The 24,196-nt window shown below is 40.7% G+C and overlaps 1 protein-coding gene across 2 annotated transcripts in view; it reads left to right on the top strand.

The window, feature by feature from the left end:
• VSIG10 (V-set and immunoglobulin domain containing 10) overlaps nucleotides 1–23,487 on the top strand; it is a 30,329-nt gene extending 6,842 nt beyond the window's left edge. For both annotated transcript variants that reach the window (XM_075178532.1, XM_075178531.1), the window contains 6 exons: nucleotides 2,138–2,395; nucleotides 9,560–9,853; nucleotides 11,637–11,747; nucleotides 14,066–14,078; nucleotides 21,282–21,454; nucleotides 21,618–23,487. In XM_075178532.1, coding sequence (XP_075034633.1) covers nucleotides 2,138–2,395; nucleotides 9,560–9,853; nucleotides 11,637–11,747; nucleotides 14,066–14,078; nucleotides 21,282–21,454; nucleotides 21,618–21,697 — 929 coding nt within the window. In that variant the 3' untranslated portion in view covers nucleotides 21,698–23,487. The remainder of the gene's footprint in view (nucleotides 1–2,137; nucleotides 2,396–9,559; nucleotides 9,854–11,636; nucleotides 11,748–14,065; nucleotides 14,079–21,281; nucleotides 21,455–21,617) is intronic.
• The last annotated feature ends 709 nt before the right edge of the window (nucleotides 23,488–24,196 follow it).

Genomic DNA, 24,196 nt, shown 5'->3' with positions numbered 1-24,196 from the left:
TCTACTCTGCCAATCAGGTGTTCACTGGAGCCCCTGATGGTGGGGACAGACTGAGCTGCAAACTGACAGAGGGTCGTGAAGTGTGTACCGGCTGGGGAGAACCCAGGTAAGCGGAGTGAGGTCCACACAGAGGTCAAGGGCCGGCAGCAAGTTACAATTCCAGTTAACAAGCCGGGGTCAAGGGTCACAGGCAAACAGGAGAAACGGTAAACAGGCCAAAGGTCAGGGTCACGGGATACACGAGCGAAGTCCAAATCCAAGCCAAGGGTCATACACGAGAGTTCAGCAGAATACAATACACAGGAACAGGAACAAGCAGGTCAGCAGACTGGGAGTCAGAAGTTATAACCGGCAATGAGGCAGCAGACCTCATTGCCTTAAATACCTAGATGGACCAATCAGAGCTTGCCCCTGGACAGTGCACACCTGCAGGCTAATTGCCTGCTGTACTAGAGACCAATCAGGGCTTAGCCCTGTCATACACGCCTGCAGGCTAATGCCTGCTAATTCAGTCCTACAAGCTGAATCTAATCATAACAGTCTGCGCGTGCGCGCCCGGCTGCCGTGACGCCGCGCTGGAATAGCGTCCGGCCATTGCCTTGGCAACGGTCGGGAGTGAGAGGAAAGTGACGTCCCGGTCGTCATGGTGACGGCCGGGACGCTGGGGCAGACAGGAAGCGAGCCGCGGCAGATGTGAGTACCGCCGCGGCTCGTGACACATATATAATCTATATAGCCAGTGTTCTATTAAGCAATTAGAGTGATGGTTTGTAAAGCACTATGTCACTGATGCACTGGGTTGTTATTGCGCATAGCAACCAAAACAATGTTGCCCATAGCAACCAATCGGTTTCTAGCTAAAATTTATCTAGTACATTCTAGAAAATGATAGCTAGAATCTGATTGATTGCTATGGGCAGCACATCCAAGTTTCCTTTTTAGAAGTTTAGTAAATCTACCCCTCAGTATCTTTCCAAGGGTCTTATTCTATACTTACAATTAAATCCCTAACACTAGTGTAAGTGTAACGTTTCAAGTATGTTGGGATACTCCACTTTAAAAGTAGAGTATCCTGAAAATGAAGTAAATTTGAAAAATAGTAAAAAGAGTAGTGTAGAAAGAGCAATATATTTTAGACTATGAAAATGACTGATAGGTATATTAATTTTTATAAATAACACATGTATTTATTATGGTTCATATTACACAGCACTTATAGAGAATATGTAATTATTCACATCAGTCCTTTACCCATTGGGGTATCTAAATGATTATAAATTATTTCTAAAGCATCCTACCTGTATTTTACCAGGCAAAAATATATATTTTTTTGAGAATCACCTATCACTGAAGTGTGAAAAATCATTGTTTGAAATAAATATTTGCTTTAAAAATAATTTATGGGGACAAAAGTTAATTTTTTTAATAAAAAAAAAATGGAAAAAGTAATTTGCATAACAAAAAGCAATTTTTTGGCAAAACATTGTTGATAAAATGAATTTCATGGTACAACATTGGGTGAAGCATTTTGGGGGGGGTGAAATATTGTTTGAATAGATGTTTTAAGGCTAAAAGATTGTTTATATTTATTCTATTTCTGTCCTGAAAATTTGTTCTGAAATTTGCACATAATTTGGTGCTAAATTGCTGTTAGCTTTTTCATAGACTATGAAGGTAGTTTAACATCATTTAATGATATATTACCTCAATTTTCTACCCATGTGGGTGAAATTATACTGTCTATGGTGAGATTTAAAGAAATAATGTAATGGAATTGTCCATTAAAATAGTGACATGTAAGATAATTAATAAGGTGGGTATTTAAGATTCTGCTGTAATTTACATTTCTGCAAAAATATTTCATTTATTGATCAAAGTCAATGACTTAAGATATGTGACAAATATTCACCGAAATATGTGAGCATGTGCGGTCCATTTTTGGAAATGGCATTACAATGATTATAGGTTTTTAATGCTAAGTGCAAAGGTTGGCACCAGTACAATATATGATTTATTTAACATTGTTTTTGATCCAGTTGTTGCCTAGTTTTGAATTAATTTTGTGAGTAAAAGTTTACCATCTATCCGATTCTCTGCAGTAAATATTAGTAAAGGATTCCTTGTCTTGTACCTACAGATACATCTGCCTTTCCTATACAATGCAATGCAAGCAACACAGAAATCCCGTCTGAGCTGCTATTGACATGCCACTGGCCTGGCGGCTATCCATCTCCAATGCTGGAATGGCAAAAGGATGGTGAAATACTGTCAAATGGGACTTCAGACACCCTGGTGGTGTCATTAAATGGTTCCCAGTATACAGACACATTTACGTGTCAAGGAAAAGATTTGATCAATAAAGATGTGAGATTGAAGACGTGTCAAGTTCAGTTAGGTAAGGAAAGAAATGATCATCCGGAATTGTACAGTAATATTTCAATAGTATACAAGTGTTGTGAGTATAACACATCAATAATGACATTCTAATCTTCTCTGTATTGGTATAATAAACAAGTGATGCTGATATATGTCTAAACTCCTGCAAATAATAGACTTCTGATGTTATTACTTCATTAGGGAAATGTATATATTATAACTTGTCTACTGTCTACAATTATGATTATTAGAAGTCACCTTAGATTTCCATGACTTGTATAAAAGCGCTCAGCTTTAGTACTTATGCCTCTTTGGTGGTTAGTATCACAGCCCTGGCTGAAAACCGGGTCTCTGTGATGCTTAAGTAAGGGGTGTGTGCAGGAGGACCAATGAGAAGCTGCAATCACAGGCTTCTGATTGGTCCATCCGTCACTCCCCCATTCTGAAGCCATTTTAAAGTTCTGAATAGAAATGTGACAAAAATGAAAAGAATAAAAACAACATATTTACATAATGACAGCACATAAAATTACATAATTATGTATCCACACAAGGAGAGAGGGTCCTGCTCGGGAGAGGGGATGAGCTGACACATAGAGGGAGAAAATGAGTGGTGGAGCAGAGGTGGGGGTAGCTAAGGCTGGAGAGTTAGGAGGAGGACTGGCAGGCTTGATTAAAAGTAGGGATTGTTGGAAGGCTTGGACACTGGTGTATAGTCTGATTGGCCATGGGAGGTGGTCCAGAGGTTGTGAGCAGCGCAGGAGAAATCCTGAAAGCGGCAGTGGAAAGAGGTAATCAGTGGGTAGGTGAGTCAGCTGAGTGGAGAGGGCGGGAAGCAGTGCGTGTGGAAATGAGAATAGGAGCTGCTTGGTGACCAAACACAAAACCAGCTGAAATTAGTTTGAAGGAGGATTACAATGACTCACTTGTAGGACATCAATGAAGGGAGAGATGACATGTATCTGTATGTATTACTGTATGTCATTTGGGTTTGTGGACAATGACACTGGGATGTGTCCTTCCATTCACTCTGGATTACTAGTTTGTGAGAAGAAGTTTGCTGGCTGAGAACTGAATGAAGCTTCTTCCTCATGTTGATGGTCTAGAAATCAGCAAAACATTGTTAGCCAATACTCAAAAGGGATTTTTCTATGATTGGAGTGTATACTAAATATACTAACAATTTATTGTAACTAACAGAAACATAGATGGCAGAAAAATGAAAGAAAACTATGAGAGGAGATAAACTGGCACATCTCCTATATTACAGCAGCCTTGATCTATTTTTTATTGATCGTCTAATTGTATTATTTATTAAACAAGATTTATTGGGTATTAAAGTATTTTTTTTTATTATAATTACATTAATACTCCTTAATTAGTGTCTCTTGTAGAAAATAGTATATTTAAAAAAATGCTACAGTGTCTGTCCATGTTGTGTGCTCATTTCGCAGCTTAGTGTGTTCTGTCAAACAGCTGAAGATTATATATTTCTGTTTTACATATATTGTTAGATGTTCTATATTGAGCAATACCTCATTTATAAAGAGACATTTCACTAAACAAATATATTCCTTGATAAACAGTTGTACTAATTACTGCCAGAGGCTCTAGCAGTGCACTCACTTTGCTGCAAGTAGTTGAGCCAGTAGCTTGGTTCTGGCTCACCCAGGATGCACGATTGTCTGGTCTACGTCTGAGATCCTCGCAAAGGAAGTGATGCAAGAAAGATACCAATAGGTCAGAAGGAAAAGAAATGGTATCAATGGAATCAAGATATAAGATATAGACTGACCAGAGGTCAGGACAGGCAAAACAGATTCAGTATACAAGCTAATAGTTAGAGTGACCAGCAAGCTGGGATGGCCAGAACTAAGCAGCAGGTGGCAATAACTAATCAGAACAAATAGACAATGGAAGAGACACTAGGGGGTTAATATATCAAGCTGAGCGTTTTCCGGCGGGTTTGAAAAACCTATCAGATTGTAGCTATCATTTATTTAGTACAGTCTGCAAAAAGATAGCTAGAATCTGATTGGTTGCTACAGGCAACATCTCCACTGCCGGAAAACTCTGAGCTTGATACATTTACCCCTAGGACTGGACAAGCACAGTATACCTGTAGATCAAGTATAGAACAATTGGCACCTTAAGTACTCATGGTCAATGAAGCTTGTAAAAATGCCCCTGTATGCAAACCCTACTTCACAAAATAAGTTACACTGCAAAATATAGGCATGTAAACGTGTGCAAAATGCAATGGGGAGAGCACTCAGATACCCATAGCAGAGGGAACTATAACAGTGTGTGAGCAGTACATTGTATAGTATACTACATATGTGTAAGATGTTTTGTTCAACTGTACTTTGTAATAGTAAACAAGAGTTGTCTGACATTTTGTTATGTCTGGGGCCAGGGGCGGATTGGGAACTTAAAGTGGCCCTGGAAAAATTTCTGGAAGTGGCCTCATGTGGGCGGGACCATATCAATTGTGGGCGGGTCAAGCACAAAAGGTGGCGGGATTAGCACAAAGTCGACTATGCCACCAGAGGTCTGTAAAGTGCTAGACTCCCCTTTACATAGCACCCTTCATCCAACATTCCCACCCATGGGACAAACATGTCCCTGGGCGGGACAGAACCCTAAATCAGGACTGTCCCGCTAAAATCGGGACAGTTGGGTGGTATGATTATTGGTTCACCCACATAATGGCTGCCTTCTCTGTGTACGAGTGATGAGTACACTTTGACTAATACATAGTAAGTAGGACAATATGAGCAACTAAATTTAGCAGTAGTAAACCAGTAACAGAAAATGTCATCACAATATATAGTCATGGCCAAAATTTGAGAATGACACAAATATGATTTTCACAAAGTCTGCTGTCTCAGTTTTTATGATGGCAATTTGCATATACCCCAGAATGCGGGATCGAGGCACCACCAGTGCAGAGCTTTCTCAGTATTGGCAGCAGGCAGGTGTGACTGCATCTGCACACACAGTGAGGTGAAGACTTTTGGAGGAAGTCCTGATGTCAAGAAGGCCAGCAAAGAAGCCACTTCTCTCCAGTAAAAACATCAGGGATAGAATGATATTCTGCAAAATGTACAAGGAATGGACTGCTGAGGACGGGGGTAAAGTAATTTTCTCTGATGAATCCCCTTTCAGATTGTTTGGGGCACCTGGAAAAATGCTTGTCCAGAGAAGAAAAGGTGAGGACTACCATCAGTCCTGTGTCATGCCAAAAGTAAAGCATCCTGAGACCATTCATGTGTGGGGTGCTTCTCAGCCAAGGTAGTGGGCTCACTCACAATTTTGCCTAAGAACACAGCCATGAATAAAGAATGGTACCAAAACATCCTCCAAGAGCAACTTCTCCCAACCATCCAAGAACAGTTTGGTTGTGAACAATGCCTTTTCCAGCATGATGGACACCTTACCATAAGGCAAAAGTGATAACTAAGTGGCTCAGGGATCGAAACATCAAAATTTTGGGTCCATGGCCAGGAAACTCCCCAGACCTTAATCCCATTGAGAGCTTGTGGTCAATCCTCAAGAGGCGGGTAGACAAACAAAAACCCACAAATTCTGTCAAACTCCAAGCATTGATTAGGCAAGAATGGGCGGCCGTCAGTCAGTATGTGGCCCAGAAGTTGATTGACAGCATGCCAGGGCGAATTGCAGAGGTCTTCAAAAAGAAGGGTCAACACTGCAACACTGCAAATATTGACTCTTTGCATAAAGTTAATGACATGGTCAATAAAAGCCATTGACACTTGTGAAATGCTTGTAATTTTACTTCAGTATACCATAGCAATATCTGACAAAAAGGTCTAAAACTTTGTGAAAACCAATACTTGTGTCATTCTCAAAACATTTGGCCATGACTGTACATATTTGTGTTTATTTAATAACAGGGTGCAAAAGAACTGCCAATATAGAAAAATACAGTTGGCAGACTGTCCTGCTCTCTCTTACCTGTTCTTGCTGCTTTCCCTACCTGTGGTTTCTGGTTTCTCTTGCTCAGTTTGCCGATTGTCTGGATCCTGAAATGCTGGGGGCCCCATCTAGAAAAGAAAATGGGTACATGAAATTTAGAAAACTCTAAGGAGCTCTGGTGTTAAATCAAAATAACTCACATATAATGATAAGGCCTCCCTCCAACCCCAACATTAAAATACTAGCATTCACATTGATTAAATAAACCTCCCTCCAAGAATCCCAGCAATAAATTAATAGCATTTACATTTAATAAATATAACCATTTCTCACAACTATCCTGGCATTAAATAATTCTTATTCAAATTTAATAAATAGACCTCATTGTCCCCAAACTCACCCCCACATTCAATTAATTGCCCCCAAACCACCCCATTTTAAATTAATAGGCCCCACTATTAAATTACATTACCCCATCATAAATTACATTACCCCATCACCCCACAAACAAAATAGCACCTTTTAGCCACCACCTACCTCACACCCACATTACATTTCCACATGCCCCCTTGTCATCACACACAGCACTGACATCAGCCCCCCCTACACACACACACACACAACACTGACATCACCCCCCCTCACACACACACAACACTGACATCAGCTCCCCCCTTCACATACACAGTACTTCCATTATTTCCCCCTTCACACACACACACAAAACACTGACACCAGCCCCCCTTCACATACACAGTACTTCCATTATTTCCCCCTTCACACACACACACAAAACACTGACATCAGCCCCCCCCTTCACACACACTCTACTGACATCAGCCCCCCCTTCACACACACACACACACACCTGTTATCAGCGCCCCCACTTCACACTTACCTGTCATCCGCTTCCAGCCGCGCTTTCTGCTCTGCTCAAATGGGACGGCTCCTGTCACATGGTGCACGTCCCATGTGATACTTAGGCCATGCAGAGAGGGAGGGAGGGACAGATCCGCGGCCACTAGAAGGAAGGTGGCTGGTCCCGGGGAAAGGGGCCAGCCATCTTCCTTGTTTAAAAAATAAAAAAAAAATTCAGGTGGCACATGGGCGGCCTCAGGTCATCGGCCTACCGGTAAAATTCCCGGTAGTGCCTATGGCCAATCCGCCCCTGTCTGGGGCCCATTCCCTGTAGATAAACACCAGTGGCAAGGCTAGCATCCTTTCACTTATTGTAGCCCCATTTCCTTTAAAGTACATGTGCCAATCTACCTTACCAGAGCAATGATATGATCTGTTCCACCATCACATTTAATTACACATAACCATAAATAATTTAACTATAACATCATTTTAAACTGATGCCCCTCCCTTATCTCCTGCTTGCACATCACAGCCAATCCTCTCTCAGCCAGCATGGGGTCCCTGTGTCTCACCAGCCTTATTTATGTAAGGCCGAGAGGCTGAACAGTAACAGTAAAGATTAAAGTAGTGAATTTAGCCACAGAAGAGAACATGAAATTAGTAATTTGATAAGGTAATCAGTCTATTAATTAGGAATGATGCATTTGGTTTATGGTGAGTGCTATAATTTAAACAGCAATTTGAAACATATAAGTAGGTTATATTTACTCTATATTCGTCCTATTGGTAGGTATATGTTTCCCTCAAACCTGTGTACAATTGTGTATTATGGATTGTAGGCTAATAACAACAAATAAGTCATTGTGCCAACTTCAGTGCATGGCAAAGAATCTATGTGAGTCATATATTGCAGAAGAGCCAGCACATTCTTTGAATTTCTGATCAGAAATTCCATAATAAAACCAGTAGGCTTAGAAGCTTGCAAGGCAACATTTAGAGAACATTGATGCCTACATTTACTAGTGTCAATAAAACATGATATAGTCCTCTGGGTTTTTACTGCAATTAGTATTGTATGCAGAAAAATATAGGATTAATAGTTCTAATGTGTTTATACTAGTTAAGATTGTGTAGCACAAATTGGAGGCAGCTTTTGTGGGCTAAATAAGTATTCATGAAAATGCAGCCCATCAATTCTCTGGGAACTAGTGACATCACTGAAGCATGAGGTCCAAAGTAATGTCACTAGTTCCTAGTATGATGATAGGTTAAATATTTTACTATCCTGTGAGTCCAACTGTGAGTCTACCAACTCCACTTGGATGTCCCTGCCTGACATGTCCACATTTGAGCTCATCTCCCCCCTCCTAGCGTCTCTTCCCCCCTTTTCCATCATTGACAACTCCACCCTCAGTTTTTCTCAACTCATAGAGCCCTTTGCAACTCCTCTTTAAAAATCTAGCAAGCTCTTTTCTCACCCAGGACATTACCTAAACCATTATTCATTCTGTCATTATCTCACACCTTGGCTACTGCAACCTACTCAGGTCTGGCCTTCCCCTCACCCATCTATCCCTGCTCCAATCCATTCTGAATGCCACAGCGAATCTGATTTTCCTCTGTCACCATTCCACATCTGCTCCACCACTTCAAGTCCCAACACTCCTCTCCATAACTTCCAGAATACAATTCATGCTACTCACAACTTCAAAGCCTTCACCAACACCTCCAACATATATATCTGACTCTCCAGCAAGCCCTCTTAGATTTGCCTCTGACTTGCACCTCACGCCTCTCTAATTACCACCTTTTACTTCTACCTACAAGATTTCTCCCGTGCTGCCCCCCCATGGATCTCTCTACCCCACTTGACCAGATGCACCCCCAACCTTCAACCATCCAAGTCCTCTTCACTATAACCTTTTCTACCCAAACCTGCTACTACTCCCACTGCCAGCTGCCTTGCTGTGTCTCTAGCATTGCCCTCTCCCTCTAGGTTGTAAGCTCTAACAAGCTATAATCTAGAGCATACTTGCCTACTTTTGGCTGGCTCTCTCCGGGAGATTACTGAAGAGGGGGAGGGCGGAAGGGGGCGGGGCTTTGTGAATCCTCTCACTTTGGACTGGTAAAAAGACCCAAAGCAAGCATTACGTCACTGGGGACAGGGCCAAAATGGCGCGATTCGCAAAGCCCCACCCCCTCCGCCCATACACAACTCCATGCCGGCTCTGATGCGGGAGAAATGCCAGCTACCCGGAATTCGGACATTTCGGGAGAGTTGGCATGTATGATCTAGAGGATGGTGATGATGAAAGGAGGTCTTTTGTTCACTTTTGTAATCCTCGTCATTTTGAAATGGCTGCTATTATATTGTCTATTTCAGGATCTCCTGTGCCTCAATCCCACCCCATGAGGACATGTTTATCAGGAGAAAATGTGACACTGTCCTGCTCTGTATCGGGTGCAAACCCCCCTGCGTCAATAACCTGGCTGCGTAACCTGAGCAACCCTGATGTGGAGATTCAGTCAGGGAAGAAATACCAGATTGTACAAAACATCAACATCTCCTACCTCACTATTGTGAATTGCTCCAAAGATGGAGATGAGGGTTATTACATCTGCAAGGCAGAGAATGCAGTCACAACGAAAGACATCTATGTCTGGCTAACAGTAAATAGTGAGTAACACACTGACTTATGCATGACATTATCTTTTTGTTTGAGCAAAGCAAATATCAATAAATAAATAAAGTAAATGTTTTTAAGGTACAAGTGGGGATACACATCACATTCTCTACTTTCCCCCCCAGACAGTGGTGTAGCTCTACGTATACTCTCCATCAGCGCAACGTATATAGGAGGACATTTGTAAAACCATGTGACAGGGAAAACTGGGTAAAATAAGAGCTGCTGAAAATTAATGGACAATAATGCCTAATATTTATAAACACTATACTTTTTTTTTTTTTTATAAATATCTTCTGACTGGTACCACACACTTGCTCTAATCCAGGGGGTAAATGTATCAATCTGTGGGTTTGAAAAAGTGGAGATGTTGCCTATAGCAACAAATCAGATTCTAGTTATCCTTTATTTACTACATCCTACAAAATGACAGCTAGAATCTGATTGGTTGCTATAGGCAACATCTCCACTTTTTCAAACCAGCGCTTGATAAATGTACCCCCAGGTCTGGCTTGACAAAGGGAAAGCTTTATTTATTTATCAGTTTTGACACATACCTTTTTAGAAATATCCGGCTGCTTTTTTGCTGGTCAGCTCCACCTCCATTTTGGTAAAGCTTTGCCTACTTTTTCCATGCACACCCTGCTTGCAAGTTTACAATCTATAGGAAAATAAGAGTTTGATACATGAGGTGCTACTGCCACATATTGCATATTGTTCCAGCCAGACTTAGTGGGGCTACGTGATCCAGTCTCACAGCAATGTAGAAAGACAATAAATGTCAATTTTCCGTGAAGTGGGTAGAGGGGTAGTAATCAGGAAGAATAGCCTAGGGAGTTTAAGATGCTGATCAGGAATGTAATAAGCTTATGGTGGTGGTCTACTGCCTAGGGAAAAGTACAAGGAAGGGGGCTACAGAGTGGGTACAGTACGAAAAATGTCTTATAACTAGGAATGGGGCAATTAGAGGTGCAGATCAGAATAACCCAACGTTGGGAGATATTTTAAGGCAAGTGAAGAGATGTTAGTTGGTGCAGTTTTGTTAATTTCCTTACATGATAGAAGAAATCTTGAAATTCTGTGACATGACTGCACTGACATCACAAGGGCCATCCCCAGCAGAGGGCATTCAGGAGACCTTCATGTAAACTGTATCTATCAGAGCTGCTTGTGTTATATTTAGTTTAAGCTGAATCCTTTTGTGATGGCAAAGGGAGAAACAAATCAGTGTCTGCCCAATTTAATAATATTATTTAAAACATCGAACAAAAGAAAAAGAAAAACAACAAGTAATAAAACATAGCTAACTCACTCCTTCCAATTTAAACAAGTAAACATATTGAAAGTACACATATTTAGTATAGCTATATTCGGGAGAGCTGGCTATTTGTGTTAGTTGTCTTCACTAACTTTGTAAATGTTACAAAAATCTGATTACATATTATTACATATTATTCCTAAACTTGCCTATTGGATGGCTGTCGTTCCTATATATCAGACTCAAGAAAATATATTTATTCCAATATGTTAATAAAAATAAATCTGTATCCCTGCCAAAAAAAAACAATATAAAGTTCACTTTGGTAAATATAATAAAGTAATTCCCATTAAACCAACATACCCTTTACCCTCACATTGGGTTGGGCATTGGTGGAGGGACCTTCTGGTTATTCAGATGTTAAGGAATAGCTCTTTTCAGTAAACATTACATAAGTAACTAAACAAAAATATTTTGTTCACTTTCTTTCCTATAACAGATATCTGTTTATTCCTTAGAACGTCAGAACATTGTGGGATTAGTGTCTGCCCTCCTGATCCTCTTCCTGTTAGTAGTAGCTCTTATAACCGGTACTATTTTGTACTGTGACCCTCAAGTCTATCTAAAAGGTATGGCTCATAAGTTTTGGAGTTAAAGGGCCTGATGTAGAGTCGGACACAAGTCCAACTGATCAGCACAAAAAGCACTTTTAGCCAAGGATCTGTGTCAGTTTGCATTTAAACGGAGATGGATCTCCCTCTTGCACCTCTCTGCGCTTAGAGAGGTGGAACGGGGAAGTTAGTGGGCGAGCCTAGCAATGTAAAGGTGTGTTCATGCTCTTTACATGCTATGTTGAGTTGAAAGCAGCCGCAGATATGTCTTTGTATATTTGCAGGTTCTTTCTCCTGGTGCAACAGACCTTGCTGTCTTAAAAAAAGAAATGTAAAAAAATGTACACCTCCTCCCAAACAGCCTAACCAACCCTTGTGCTGTTTGTGGGGGGAGAAGCAGAATTTTTTTTATCTTGTTTCACATTAATTAATTTATTTATTTGTCTGCTTAAGTGTATCATGCACACCACTGATAAGGCAGATAAAGAGGTGTTTGTGCAATTTGCATAGTATTCTGAGTTGCACGGATCTAAAGATCAGTGCAACTTAGAATCTTGTGTAAATTACGGGATGCAATTTATACTTTCCATTTCAGTGTAAGCGGCATCCAACTCAACATCAGGCCCATAGTGTCTGGGATGTTTCATCACAGCTCATAGTATCATAGTATTGTACTTGTATGTGAAGGGACCCAAGGAACCCCATGGAACTGAAAAAATATAAAATACAGCATATTGATCAAGTTAATAAACAAGCCATTGTGAATTTTGAAACTCTATGGAGGAGATTGAATTATGCGTGCATTTAACTCTTTAGAGATCGTGATCAATTTTTCTGCATTAATGCATATATTTTTCGCACACACACAATTCAGTCCCTCGAATTTTAAAATAAGGAGTTAAAAAAAGTTATTAAAGAAGTTAAATGTACAATTATAATAAGCAAATATATGTAACACGGATTTAATGCAGTAAAGTGCAGGTAATTACATAGATTACCAGCAGGGGCATAGAGGAACTGCGTGAATTATTCAGAAAGGAAGCCTGCTAATGGTGGGAGCCAAGTATCAAAGGTTGTTTTTTTGCAGGCCTCGTGATAACTTCGCCTATGTACCGCACATGCCTTGCACACCGCATAGGCTAACAGTGGATAGGTGCAGCGTCAGTGGCAGACATAGACTTTTTTAGGGGTGGTGCGATTTTGCATTGTCACGCCCTTCCTGCACTCTGATTGGTTGGTCACGGTTGGCCCCACCCCCTTTCCCTCAATGTTCAGACATCTCCATCACAATTTATTGTAATGAAGATTGCTGCTAGGGGGGGAGATAAGTACTGGTCAGTCTAGATCCATAATAGTTGATGACGGAGAGTCATTCTTTATTTCTCATGTATTCCCGTGACGTTATATGTAGGGGGAGAAAAATGACTGTCGACAATTAAATTGCGACAGTCACACTGACGGCATTAAAATGGCAATGCAAGCGGGTGCCCCGTCGGCAGTGAGATCTGATAGAGACTATATATGCATCATTAGATATTGATGTAATACTGTATGTATTATTTATATTAGTGCTGTAACTATATATGTGTTTGTTTGCAGCTTTTTTCAGAAAGGCTGTTAAGCATAGGCATAGCTGAAATGGTAGATTCCATTAAACAAGCAGCAACTAAGCACTGCAACAAAAATAGCACCAAAACATTACGGGCCTGATTCATTAAGGAAAGTAAGTCAAAAAAATTAGTAAGTAGTCTCCTGGGATAAACATGTTACAAAGCAAGGGGTGCATATTAGTTTATTATTTTGCACACAAGTTAAATATTGGCTGTTTTGAGATGTAGCACACGAATACTTGATAGCTCTATGTTTACACTGAAATTCAAAGTTGATCTAGGACATGCCCTACCCTAACTATAAATCTGCCATTACATTTAAAATTTACATCCCCCTTCAATGCAACATGGTTTTGCCCAGGAGCAATTTTACTCCTTTATTTTGCTTTACTTTCCTTAATGAATCAGGCCCTACATATTGCATTGTTGTGTTAAGCTATTACAGTTTTTAGTCTTAACCGCATAAAATACAAATAAACTTCAATGAATATTATATATGAAAACATTAATTTAAAGAGTATAAAATTCCATAAAAGTATATAAAGAAAATACAATAAATATATGTTTATGGTATACAAATTAAATAAGGGACATAGACATTTAAGCATGCTGAAATATACATTACAAGTTGTTGAAAATGAATTGAAGTTAAGATTTTTTAGTTTGTTAATTTAGTTTGTTAGTAACTTATTTTTCTGTGTTTTATGTTTTCCTGGGCGATCACAGCAAACCCTTTCCGGTGAGTAGTAGATATTTTTTATTGTATTTTTTTTATCCCTTTTCTCTCTGTTCCCAATAACCCTTTAGAATAAATATAATATAACCAATCAGGTTCTTTTAAAAAATATGACTACTTGGCTAACTGTATACTTATATATTTGATAGTTGTATAGTTATATACTGGTACTTTATGTTAGTAATATTATAGAACTATCTGCAAGAGTGACAGCCCAGAGAATAGTATTTCTCTCTTGTAATACCATGTACACCTGTTTAATGCGTGTAACTGCGGTGCATGCTGGCACCAACATATTACATTGAGAGGATAATAACACAAATATAAGTTAGAGAAATAATAATTCATCAGTGATTAGGTATGGTTGGAATGAGGGGCGACAACAGTAGATGGAGATATAAGTGATGAATTAGTCAGTCAATCTATACACTTTCAGCACAATGCATGCGGAGATAGCGCTGTGACTGCACCATTGCTAAACATGGATAACCAGCAGGTATATTAATCAGTTTTATAAACACAAGTCACCATGAATCTCCTCAGAAGATTTGCCATATCAAATGCTTGAACCAGAAATATTACTTGTTGAAGTGACCCCTTTAAAAAAATAAAACAAAAACAAAAGTTGTATGGTGCGTCAATTCCTTGTACGTTTACCAGATGCCATCATACCTGAAAAAGACACATTGGGCCTGATTCATTAAGGATCTTAACTTAAGAAACTTCTTATTTAAGTCTCCTGGACAAAACCATGTTACAGTGCAAAGGGTGCACATTAGTATTCTGTTTTACACATTAGTTAAATACTAGAGATGAGCGCACTCGGATTTTGTGAATCCGAGCCCACCCAAACCTTTCCGATCCGAGTCGGATCCGAGACAGATCCGGGTATTGGCGCCAAATGAAAACTTGAAACCGAGGCTCTGAGTCATAATCCCGCTGTCGGATCTCGCGATACTCGGATCCTATAAATTCCCCGCTAGTCGCCGCCATCTTCACTCGGCATTGATCAGGGTAGAGGGAGGGTGTGTTAGGTGGTCCTCTGTTCTGGTAGATCTCGTGCTGTGCTGTTTAGTTCTGTGCTGTGCTCTGCAGTATCAGTCCAGTGGTGCTACATATAATGGAGAGCAAAAATTTGGAGGATAAAGTAGGGAAAGATCAAGACCCACTTCCTCCACTTCCTCCTAATGCTGAAGCTGCTGCCACTAGTCATGACATAGACGATGAAATGCCATCAACGTCGTCTTCCAAGCCCGATGCCCAATCTCCTAGTACAGGGCATGTAAAATCCAAAAAGCCCAAGTTCTCAAAAAAAAGCAAAAAGAGAAACTTAAAATCATCTGAGGAGAAACGTAAAGTTGGCAATATGCCATTTACGACACGTAGTGGCAAGGAACGGCTTAGGCCCTGGCCCGTGTTCATGACTAGTGGTCCATCTTCACCCAAGGATCTTAGCCCTCCTCCTCCTCCCCCCCCCCTACAAAAAATTGAAGAGAGTTATGCTGTCAGCAACAAAACAGCAAACAACTCTGCCTTCAAAAGAGAAATTATCACAAATCCCCAAGGCGAGTCCAAGGGTGTTGGTGGTTGTCAAGCCTGACCTTCCCATCACTGTACGGGAAGAGGTGGCTCGGGAGGAGGCTATTGATGATGTAGCTGGCGCTGTGGAGGAACTTGATGATGAGGATGGTGATGTGGTTATTGTAAATGAGGCACCAGGGGGGGAAACAGCTGATGTCCATGGGATGAAAAAGCCCATCGTCATGCCTGGTTAGAAGACCAAAAAATGCACCTCTTCAGTCTGGAGTTATTTTTATCCAAATCCGGACAACCAATGTATGGCCATATGTAGCTTATGTAAAGCTCAAATAAGCAGGGGTAAGGATCTTGCCCACCTAGGGACATCCTCCCTTATACGTCACCTGAATAACCTTCATAGTTCAGTGGTTAGTTCAGGAACTGGGGCTAGGACCGTCATCGGTACAGGGACACCTAAATCCCGTGGTCCAGTTGGATACACACCAGCAACACCGTCCTCGTCAACTTCCTCCACGATCTCCATCAGATTGAGTCCTGCAGCCCAAGTCAGCAGCCAGACTGAGTCCTCTCCAATACGGGATTCATCCGAGGAATCCTGCAGCGGTACGCCTACTACTGCCACTGCTGCTGTTGCTGTTGTTAGTCAGTCATCTTCCCAGAGGGGAAGTCGTAAGACGGCTAAGTCTTTTACAAAACAATTGACCGTCCAACAGTCGTTTGCCATGACCACAAAATACGATAGTAGTCACCCTATTGCAAAGCGTATAACTGCGGCTGTAACTGCAATGTTGGTGTTAGACGTTCGCCCGGTGTCCGCCATCAGTGGAGTGGGATTTAGAGGGTTGATGGAGATATTGTGTCCCCGGTACCAAATCCTGTCGAGATTCCACTTCACTAGGCAGGCGATACCAAAAATGTACAGAGAAGTACGATCAAGTGTCCTCAGTGCTCTAAAAAATGCGGTTGTACCCACTGTCCACTTAACCACGGACATGTGGACAAGTGGTTAGGGGCAAACGAAGGACTATATGACTGTGACAGCCCACTGGGTAGATGCATCGCCTTTCGCAGCAACAGCAACAGCTGCATCAGTAGCAGCATCTACAAAATGGCTGCTCGTGCAAAGGCAGGCAACATTGTGTATTACAGGCTTTAAAAAGAGGCACAACGCTGACAACATATTAGAGAAACTGAGGGAAATTATCTCCCAGTGGCTTACCCCACTTAGACTCTCATGGGGATTTGTGGCGTCAGTAACATTGTGCGGGCATTAAATATGGGCAATTTCCAGCACGTCCCATGTTTTGCACACACCATTAATTTGGTGGTGCCGCATTACCTCAAGAGTGACAGGGGTGTGCAGGAGATGCTTGCGGTGGCGCGCAAAATTGCTGGACACTTTCGGCATTCAGCCAGTGCCTACCGCAGACTAGAGGCACATCAAAAAAGCATGAACCTGCCCTGCCATCACCTCAAACAAGAGGTTGTGATGCGCTGGAACTCTACACTCTACATGCTGCAGAGGATGGAGGAGCAGCAAAAGGCCATTCAGGCCTACACAGCCACCTACGACATACGCAGTGGGGATGCACCTGAGTCAAGCGCAGTGGAGACTGATTTCCGTGTTGTGCAAGGTTCTCCAGCCGTTTGAACTTGCCACACGAGAAGTCAGTTCCGACACTGCCAGCTAGAGTCAGGTCATTCCCCTGATCAGGCTGTTGCAGAAGCAGCTGGAGAAAGTGAGGGAGGAGCTGGTAAAGCATTGCGATCCAACAAAGCATGTAGCTCTTGTAGATGAAGCCCTTCGTACGCTTTGCCAGGATCCGAGGGTGGTCACTCTTTTAAAGTCAGAGGAATACATTCTGGCCACCGTGCTCGATCCTCGGTTTAAAGCGTATGTTGTGTCTCTATTTCCGGCGGACACAAGTCTACAGCGGTGCAAAGACCTTCTGGTCAGGAGATTGTCCTCTGAAGAGGACTGTGACATGCCAACAGCTCCACCCTCATTTTCTTCCACATCTATGGCTGCGAGGAAAAAGCTCAGTTTTCCTAAAAGAGCCGCTGGCGGGGATGCTGATAACATCTGGTCCGGACTGAAGGACCTGCCAACCATTGCAGACATGTCTGCTGTCGCTGCATTGGATGCTGTCACAATTGAAAAAATGGTGGCGGATTATTTTGCTGACACCATCCAAATAGACATGTCAGACAGTCCATATTGTTACTGGAAGGAAAAAAAGGCAGTTTGGAAGCCCCTGTACAAACTGGCTCTATTTTACCTGAGTTGTCCCCCCTCCGGTGTGTACTCGGAAAGAGTTTTTAGTGCAGCGGGGAATCTGGTCAGTGAGCGGCGAAGGAGGTTGCTTCCTCACAACGTTGAAAAAATGATGTTTATAAAAATGAATGATCAATTCCTCAATGAAGTACAGCACTGCCCTCCAGATAGTACAGAGGGACCTGTGGTTGTGGAGTCCAGCGGGGACGAATTGATAATGTGTGAGGAGGAACTCAAACTCTCTTTCTGGCTCCGGCCATGAGCTTTCTGTAGGGGGAGAGGAATCAGAGGTTGAGGATGAGGACGACATCTTTCCTCAGTAGAGCCTTTTTAGTTTGTACAGGGAGAGATGAATTGTTATTTTGGTGTGGGGGCCCAAACAAACCAATCATTTCAGCCACAGTTGTTTGGTAGGCCCTGTCGCTGAAATGATTGGTTTGTTAAAGTGTGCATGTCCTATTTCAACAACATAAGGGTGGGTGGGAGGGCCCAAGGACAATTCCATCTTGCAACTATTTTTTGGGCATTATGTGACCATTCAACAGTCGTTTGCCATGTTCAAAAAGTAAAAAAAAATGTCAACAAATTCAAAAAATTTAATCAAAACTTAAATGCCCTGTCATTATTTAAAACAAGAGGGTTTGACGTGCTAGAATTAGTGTAGTGTTAATATGTTATAAACACTACACTTGGAACTTGGAGGAGGTATTGTGGCCCAGGTATCAAATTTAGTACCGGGGCCACCCCACTACACAGTCCAGAATTTTTTTGGGGGAAATTCAGAGCCGTGGAGGGTTTTTTATTAATTATATTGTGGTGACCACTCCTCTACGCAGTCCAGATACATTTATTGGTGCGAATCATACAAGTTCAGGGTTTTTAAATTATATTGTGGTGACCCACTCCTCTACGCAGTCCAGATACATTTATTGGTGCGAATCATACAAGTTCAGGGTTTTTAAATTATATTGTGGTGACCCACTCCTCTACGCAGTCCAGATACATTTATTGGTGCGAATCATACAAGTTCAGGGTTTTTAAATTATATTGTGGTGACCCACTCCTCTACGCAGTCCAGATACATTTATTGGTGCGAATCATACAAGTTCAGGGTTTTTAAATTATATTGTGGTGACCCACTCCTCTACGCAGTCCAGATACATTTATTGGTGCGAATCATACAAGTTCAGGGTTTTTAAATTATATTGTGGTGACCCACTCCTCTACGCAGTCCAGATACATTTATTGGTGCGAATCATACAAGTTCAGGGTTTTTAAATTATATTGTGGTGACCCACTCCTCTACGCAGTCCAGATACATTTATTGGTGCGAATCATACAAGTTCAGGGTTTTTAAATTATATTGTGGTGACCCACTCCTCTACGCAGTCCAGATACATTTATTGGTGCGAATCATACAAGTTCAGGGTTTTTAAATTATATTGTGGTGACCCACTCCTCTACGCAGTCCAGATACATTTATTGGTGCGAATCATACAAGTTCAGGGTTTTTAAATTATATTGTGGTGACCCACTCCTCTACGCAGTCCAGATACATTTATTGGTGCGAATCATACAAGTTCAGGGTTTTTAAATTATATTGTGGTGACCCACTCCTCTACGCAGTCCAGGTACATTTTTTGGTGCGTTAAGACCAGTTGATGGTTTTCTTATTATATTGTGGGGACCACTCCACTACGCAGTCCAGAAAGATACCTCGTTGCAATGTTTTGGACTAATAACTATATTGTGAGGTGTTCAGAATACACTGTAAATTAGTGGAAATGCTTGTTATTGAATGTTATTGAGGTTTATAATAGCGTAGGAGTGAAAATAAGCTCAAAAACTTGATTTTTGAACTTTTTATGCTTTTTTCAAAATAAATCCGAACCAAAACCTTTCGGCAGGTGTTTTGCGAAACAAATCCGAACCCAAAACATCGCGAAAATCCGAATCCAAAACACAAAACACGAGACACCAAAAGTCGCCGGTGCACATCCCTATTAAATACTGACAGTTTTTTCATGTAGCACACAAATACTTGATAGCTTATTTGTACACTGAAATTTAAAGCTGATATTTGTGTGCTACAAGAAAAAACAGTCAGTATTTAATTTATGTGCAAAACAGAATACTAATTTGCACCCCTTGCACTGTAACAAGGTTTTGTCCAGGAGAAAACTCAATTTTTCTCTTACTTTCCTTAAAGAATCAGGCCCTGTGGGTCTATTAGAACCAATGCTAAAAACATTGGGCCTGATTCATTAAGGATCTTAACTGAAGAAACTTCTTATTTCAGTCTCCTGGACAAAACCATGTTACAATGCAAGGGGTCCAAACTAGTTTTCTGTTTTGCACATAAGTTAAATACTGACAGTTTTTTCATGTAGCACACAAATACTTGATAGCTTATTTGTACATTGAAATTTAAAGTTGATATTTGTGTGCTACATGAAAAAACAGTCAGTATTTAACTTATGTGCAAAACAGAATACTAATTTGCACCCCTTGCATTGTAACATGGTTTTGTCCAGAAGACTTAAATAAGAAGTTTCTTAAGTTAAGATCCTTAATGAATCAGGCCCATTATCCATATTTAAATAGCCCTTTAGACAATACTATACACTGCATAGTGTTTTGAGTTGTGAAACTTGATTTTTACAGAGATTATATCTATCCAGCAGTGTAACGTGCTTAGGTTAAGAAATAATGGGCCTGAGTCATTAAGTCATGCATACTGAGTACATTGTGCGTTTGTTATAAACCACACTTACATCAGCTCTCCGTTCTCCCAGAGTCAACAAGGAACGGATCTAAAGATACCTGTCAATAATATAGTCATTTATCATTATAAATGGAAAATTAAAAAAATGTTTTTTTTTTGTTTTTTTTAATTTCCTTTGGAAAAACAATTATTAGGCTGTCCTTAATGTCTACTGTACATAACAGACATTTTTACAGTTGCTCTTGATTACAGACACATGGTATAGCATGCATACAATACTGACAGCACTAGGACTCAGGACTTAGACTAGCACAATAGCTGGTGCAAGAGATACGGCAGAAAAACAAGTAACTTTGAGAGGCCAGTGCTTGATTTGGTCGTGGCAGCGTGTGCTCGAGCTTGGCACATCCTAACTGTCAATTGTTTATGACCACACAGTCCTTCCCCTCCGCATTGACTTCCTAAATGCATAGACTTTAGTAAGTGTAGACTTTAGTAAGTGTGCTTACGTCGTCAGCGGACTTAGCTTGGTGCATCGCTGTATGTCCTGGTTCTGGGCATGTGCAGAGTGATTTTGCATACGAAACTCTCAAAATCGCAGATACGTGCCTGAATGACTCAGGCCCAATGACTATCCCATTTCATAGGAATGTGTGCTCTGTTGCAGGTCTGGAGCCTCTGAGGTCTTGGTTCTAGTAGATTCAGAAGAGGAGGATGAGATGGAACCAGTGGGCAATTCAGTTGTAAACACTGATTACTCTGATACTGCTAAAAGTATACCTCCAGCTAACAATGGAAATATCTGTAAACACCAAGTTTTGTTCCACCATCCACCAGACGGTAAGTACTTGTGGCCTGAAAGAGGTTACTTTAATAATCCAATAATAATCTAATATTTTCAGTACAGTGTGTGCTTATTTCTTTTGAACAACTTATTTTGATGCTGTTTGCCAATGCACTATTTTCTTTAATGCTGTAAAACACCTCTTTCATCTTACTGTAGATATCAGCCCTGACCTGATAAGTGAGGTCTCGGAAGACACAGAAGGGGAAAATGCAGGGGATGAACTTTGGGGTTCATGAACTCTGTCTCATCACTGGTTCTTCCTCACTTGAATCCAGGGAGCACACAGACCACCGTGGAGCCTCTTGTCAGACTCTTTCAGTGCTGCTCCTGTTGCCTTAAAGAAACCCTGGAGATATTTCTAAGGAGAATTGGAGTAAAAAAGTGGAAGTTGTTCCATAATCTTAACTATGTAATTCTCCGCTAACAGCACTTCTTACTCCAGTTATTCTTTACTCCATTGTCATAAATGTCTCCTACATTACACACATATTCTCTCTGCTCTTGTGTTTGATGTCTGTCCTTGTTGCTACGTATATTTGTTTACTTCCTCCTAAGGAGGGGCATTTGCTATGACTACAGGCACTAGCTTCTTAAGTGGACTTTTTCTCATTGGAACAATATTGTTTAAAGGCACCACTGTACTGTGCTACGGAGAATTATGGATTATTATGGAATAACAAACATGGAATATACAGTTAGACATTGGGGCATCTTATTTGTATAATTTTGCTGCAATACTTTTATATATATTATATCTAATTACTTGAATAATGTTTACAAACATTTAAAGACCATTTTTCTTTCAGAAGGATGTTTTATTTGATAGCCATTGATGGATACATCAATATATTAATAAATACACTCCGTAAGGTGTAATAAACACCACCAGTGGAGGTGTCAGTCTAACCCTGTCAATTTGGCGGCACCAGCTGAATGAGTGAGTGGGTTGGTGGGAGAGGTCTGGACTAGGTGCTGGCTGAGGGTGATAATTTACTCTGGCAACCAGGGGAAGCCATGTTCAGCCAGGAAACAACATCATAGCGGTAATTCAAAAACCAAAAGAGCCAGATAGGCGCTTCTGTTTAAGAAAAATACATTTAGACCATGAAAGAATAAGACTAAGGGGTATGTATATTTACTAAACTGCAGGTTTGGAAAAGAGGAGATGTTGCCTATAGCAACCAATCAGATTCTAGCTGTCATTTATTTAGTGCATTCTACAAAATGACAGCTAGAATCTGATTGGTTGCTATAGGCAAAATCTCCACTTTTTCAAACCCGCAGTTTAGTAAATCTTGCCCTAAATGTATTTGTCAAACATGGAGATCTAGTTTAAACAGTCCAGACACAGAAGGCTAGAAGCAAATGAATACGACAACGCAGCACTTACAAGAAAAAAAAAACATAGTTCAGTCAGCAGGGTACAAAAGGAAGGACTGTACTGACAGTTTTTAATGATATATTGTGCTTGTCATATGCCAGACCGTGCATTGTGTAGTACAAATTCCTTATTAGCTTACTAGTATTTTAGGCAAGTACTAACTTGTTATAAATGTTGTGATGTGCCCTGATCACGAGCTTTACCTCCTTTCTAGCTATGCCCACTCCCTTTTTCACACCAAGTGGCAAGGCAGCAGGACATTCAGTTTCCCCTGCATTATAGGTATGGTTCTACTGAGCGCCCTTATTCAGAGAGGTTTCTTTCACAAACCAGTTGTAATAAATTTCCCTTTACATGTGCTGATTATTTGTTCACTGAATACATGAAAACATGATTTATATTGCCGACCAATGTATCAATGCCATCTACGTTGGTTATTGAGATTACTGCCCTCTATTGTTCTCAAAACAATATTGAATAAACTACTAAAACAGGTCCACATTATAAAACATGATAAAAGGAGACGCATTCCAGCATATTCCACCTTATAAAGAACTTTTTTTGTGCCAAAAACAACACTAATTGTACAACTGTATGCAAATGTTCTTGCCTGTAAAATATAATACAGTGGGATCCAAAATGAAACTGTGTTTGGTTCATGTTTTAATTCATTATTAACAGCTTATTTATTCCTGATCCTTACCAGAATATAAACTCCTCTTAGTTGCTGATTTATTTTAGCCACTGTGAATTTTAGCGTAACTTCTATTTGTTTTACTGCCATCCTTTTATTTTATCCTATACTAATAACAGTTTACTATACTCAGGGAAGACATTAGGGGGTATATTTACTAAACTGCGGGTTTGAAAAAGTGGAGATGCTGCCTATAGCCATATTCTAGCTGTCATTTATTTAGTACATTCTACAAAATGATAACTAGAATCTGATTGGTTGTTAAAGGCAACATGTCCACTTTTTCAAACCTGCAGTTTAGTAAAAAATACCCCTTGGATGTTATTGTAGGTGCATAGCTAACATAAAATTCCCATATGCTTGTCTACAGGACCGATGTTAGGGCATACACTGATTTCCTATACCCTTGTGCTTGTTCCGATACCAGCTGCATTTAGAGCAGGGAATTGGAAGATAAGGGGCTTGCTGTCTGCCCGCGCTGCGCCCTCCTGCCACTCTTATAGGGCTAACAGTGTTACACTGGCTCTGCTTGTCTATCTTAGCTGTTTTTACTGTATGCCTAGAAATGTACAGTATATGCCTTTATTTGTGGCCCATAACTTAGAAATGCTGGAACTGTTCAAGTAGGTTTAAAATTTGATTGAATCAGGTCGGTTCAAT

The sequence above is a fragment of the Mixophyes fleayi genome, chromosome 1 (genome assembly GCF_038048845.1).
Source record: "Mixophyes fleayi isolate aMixFle1 chromosome 1, aMixFle1.hap1, whole genome shotgun sequence".
Classification (NCBI taxonomy): domain Eukaryota; kingdom Metazoa; phylum Chordata; class Amphibia; order Anura; family Limnodynastidae; genus Mixophyes; species Mixophyes fleayi.
The sequence above is the reverse complement of the archived record's forward strand: the minus strand, read 5'-3'. Positions and strand labels throughout refer to the sequence as shown.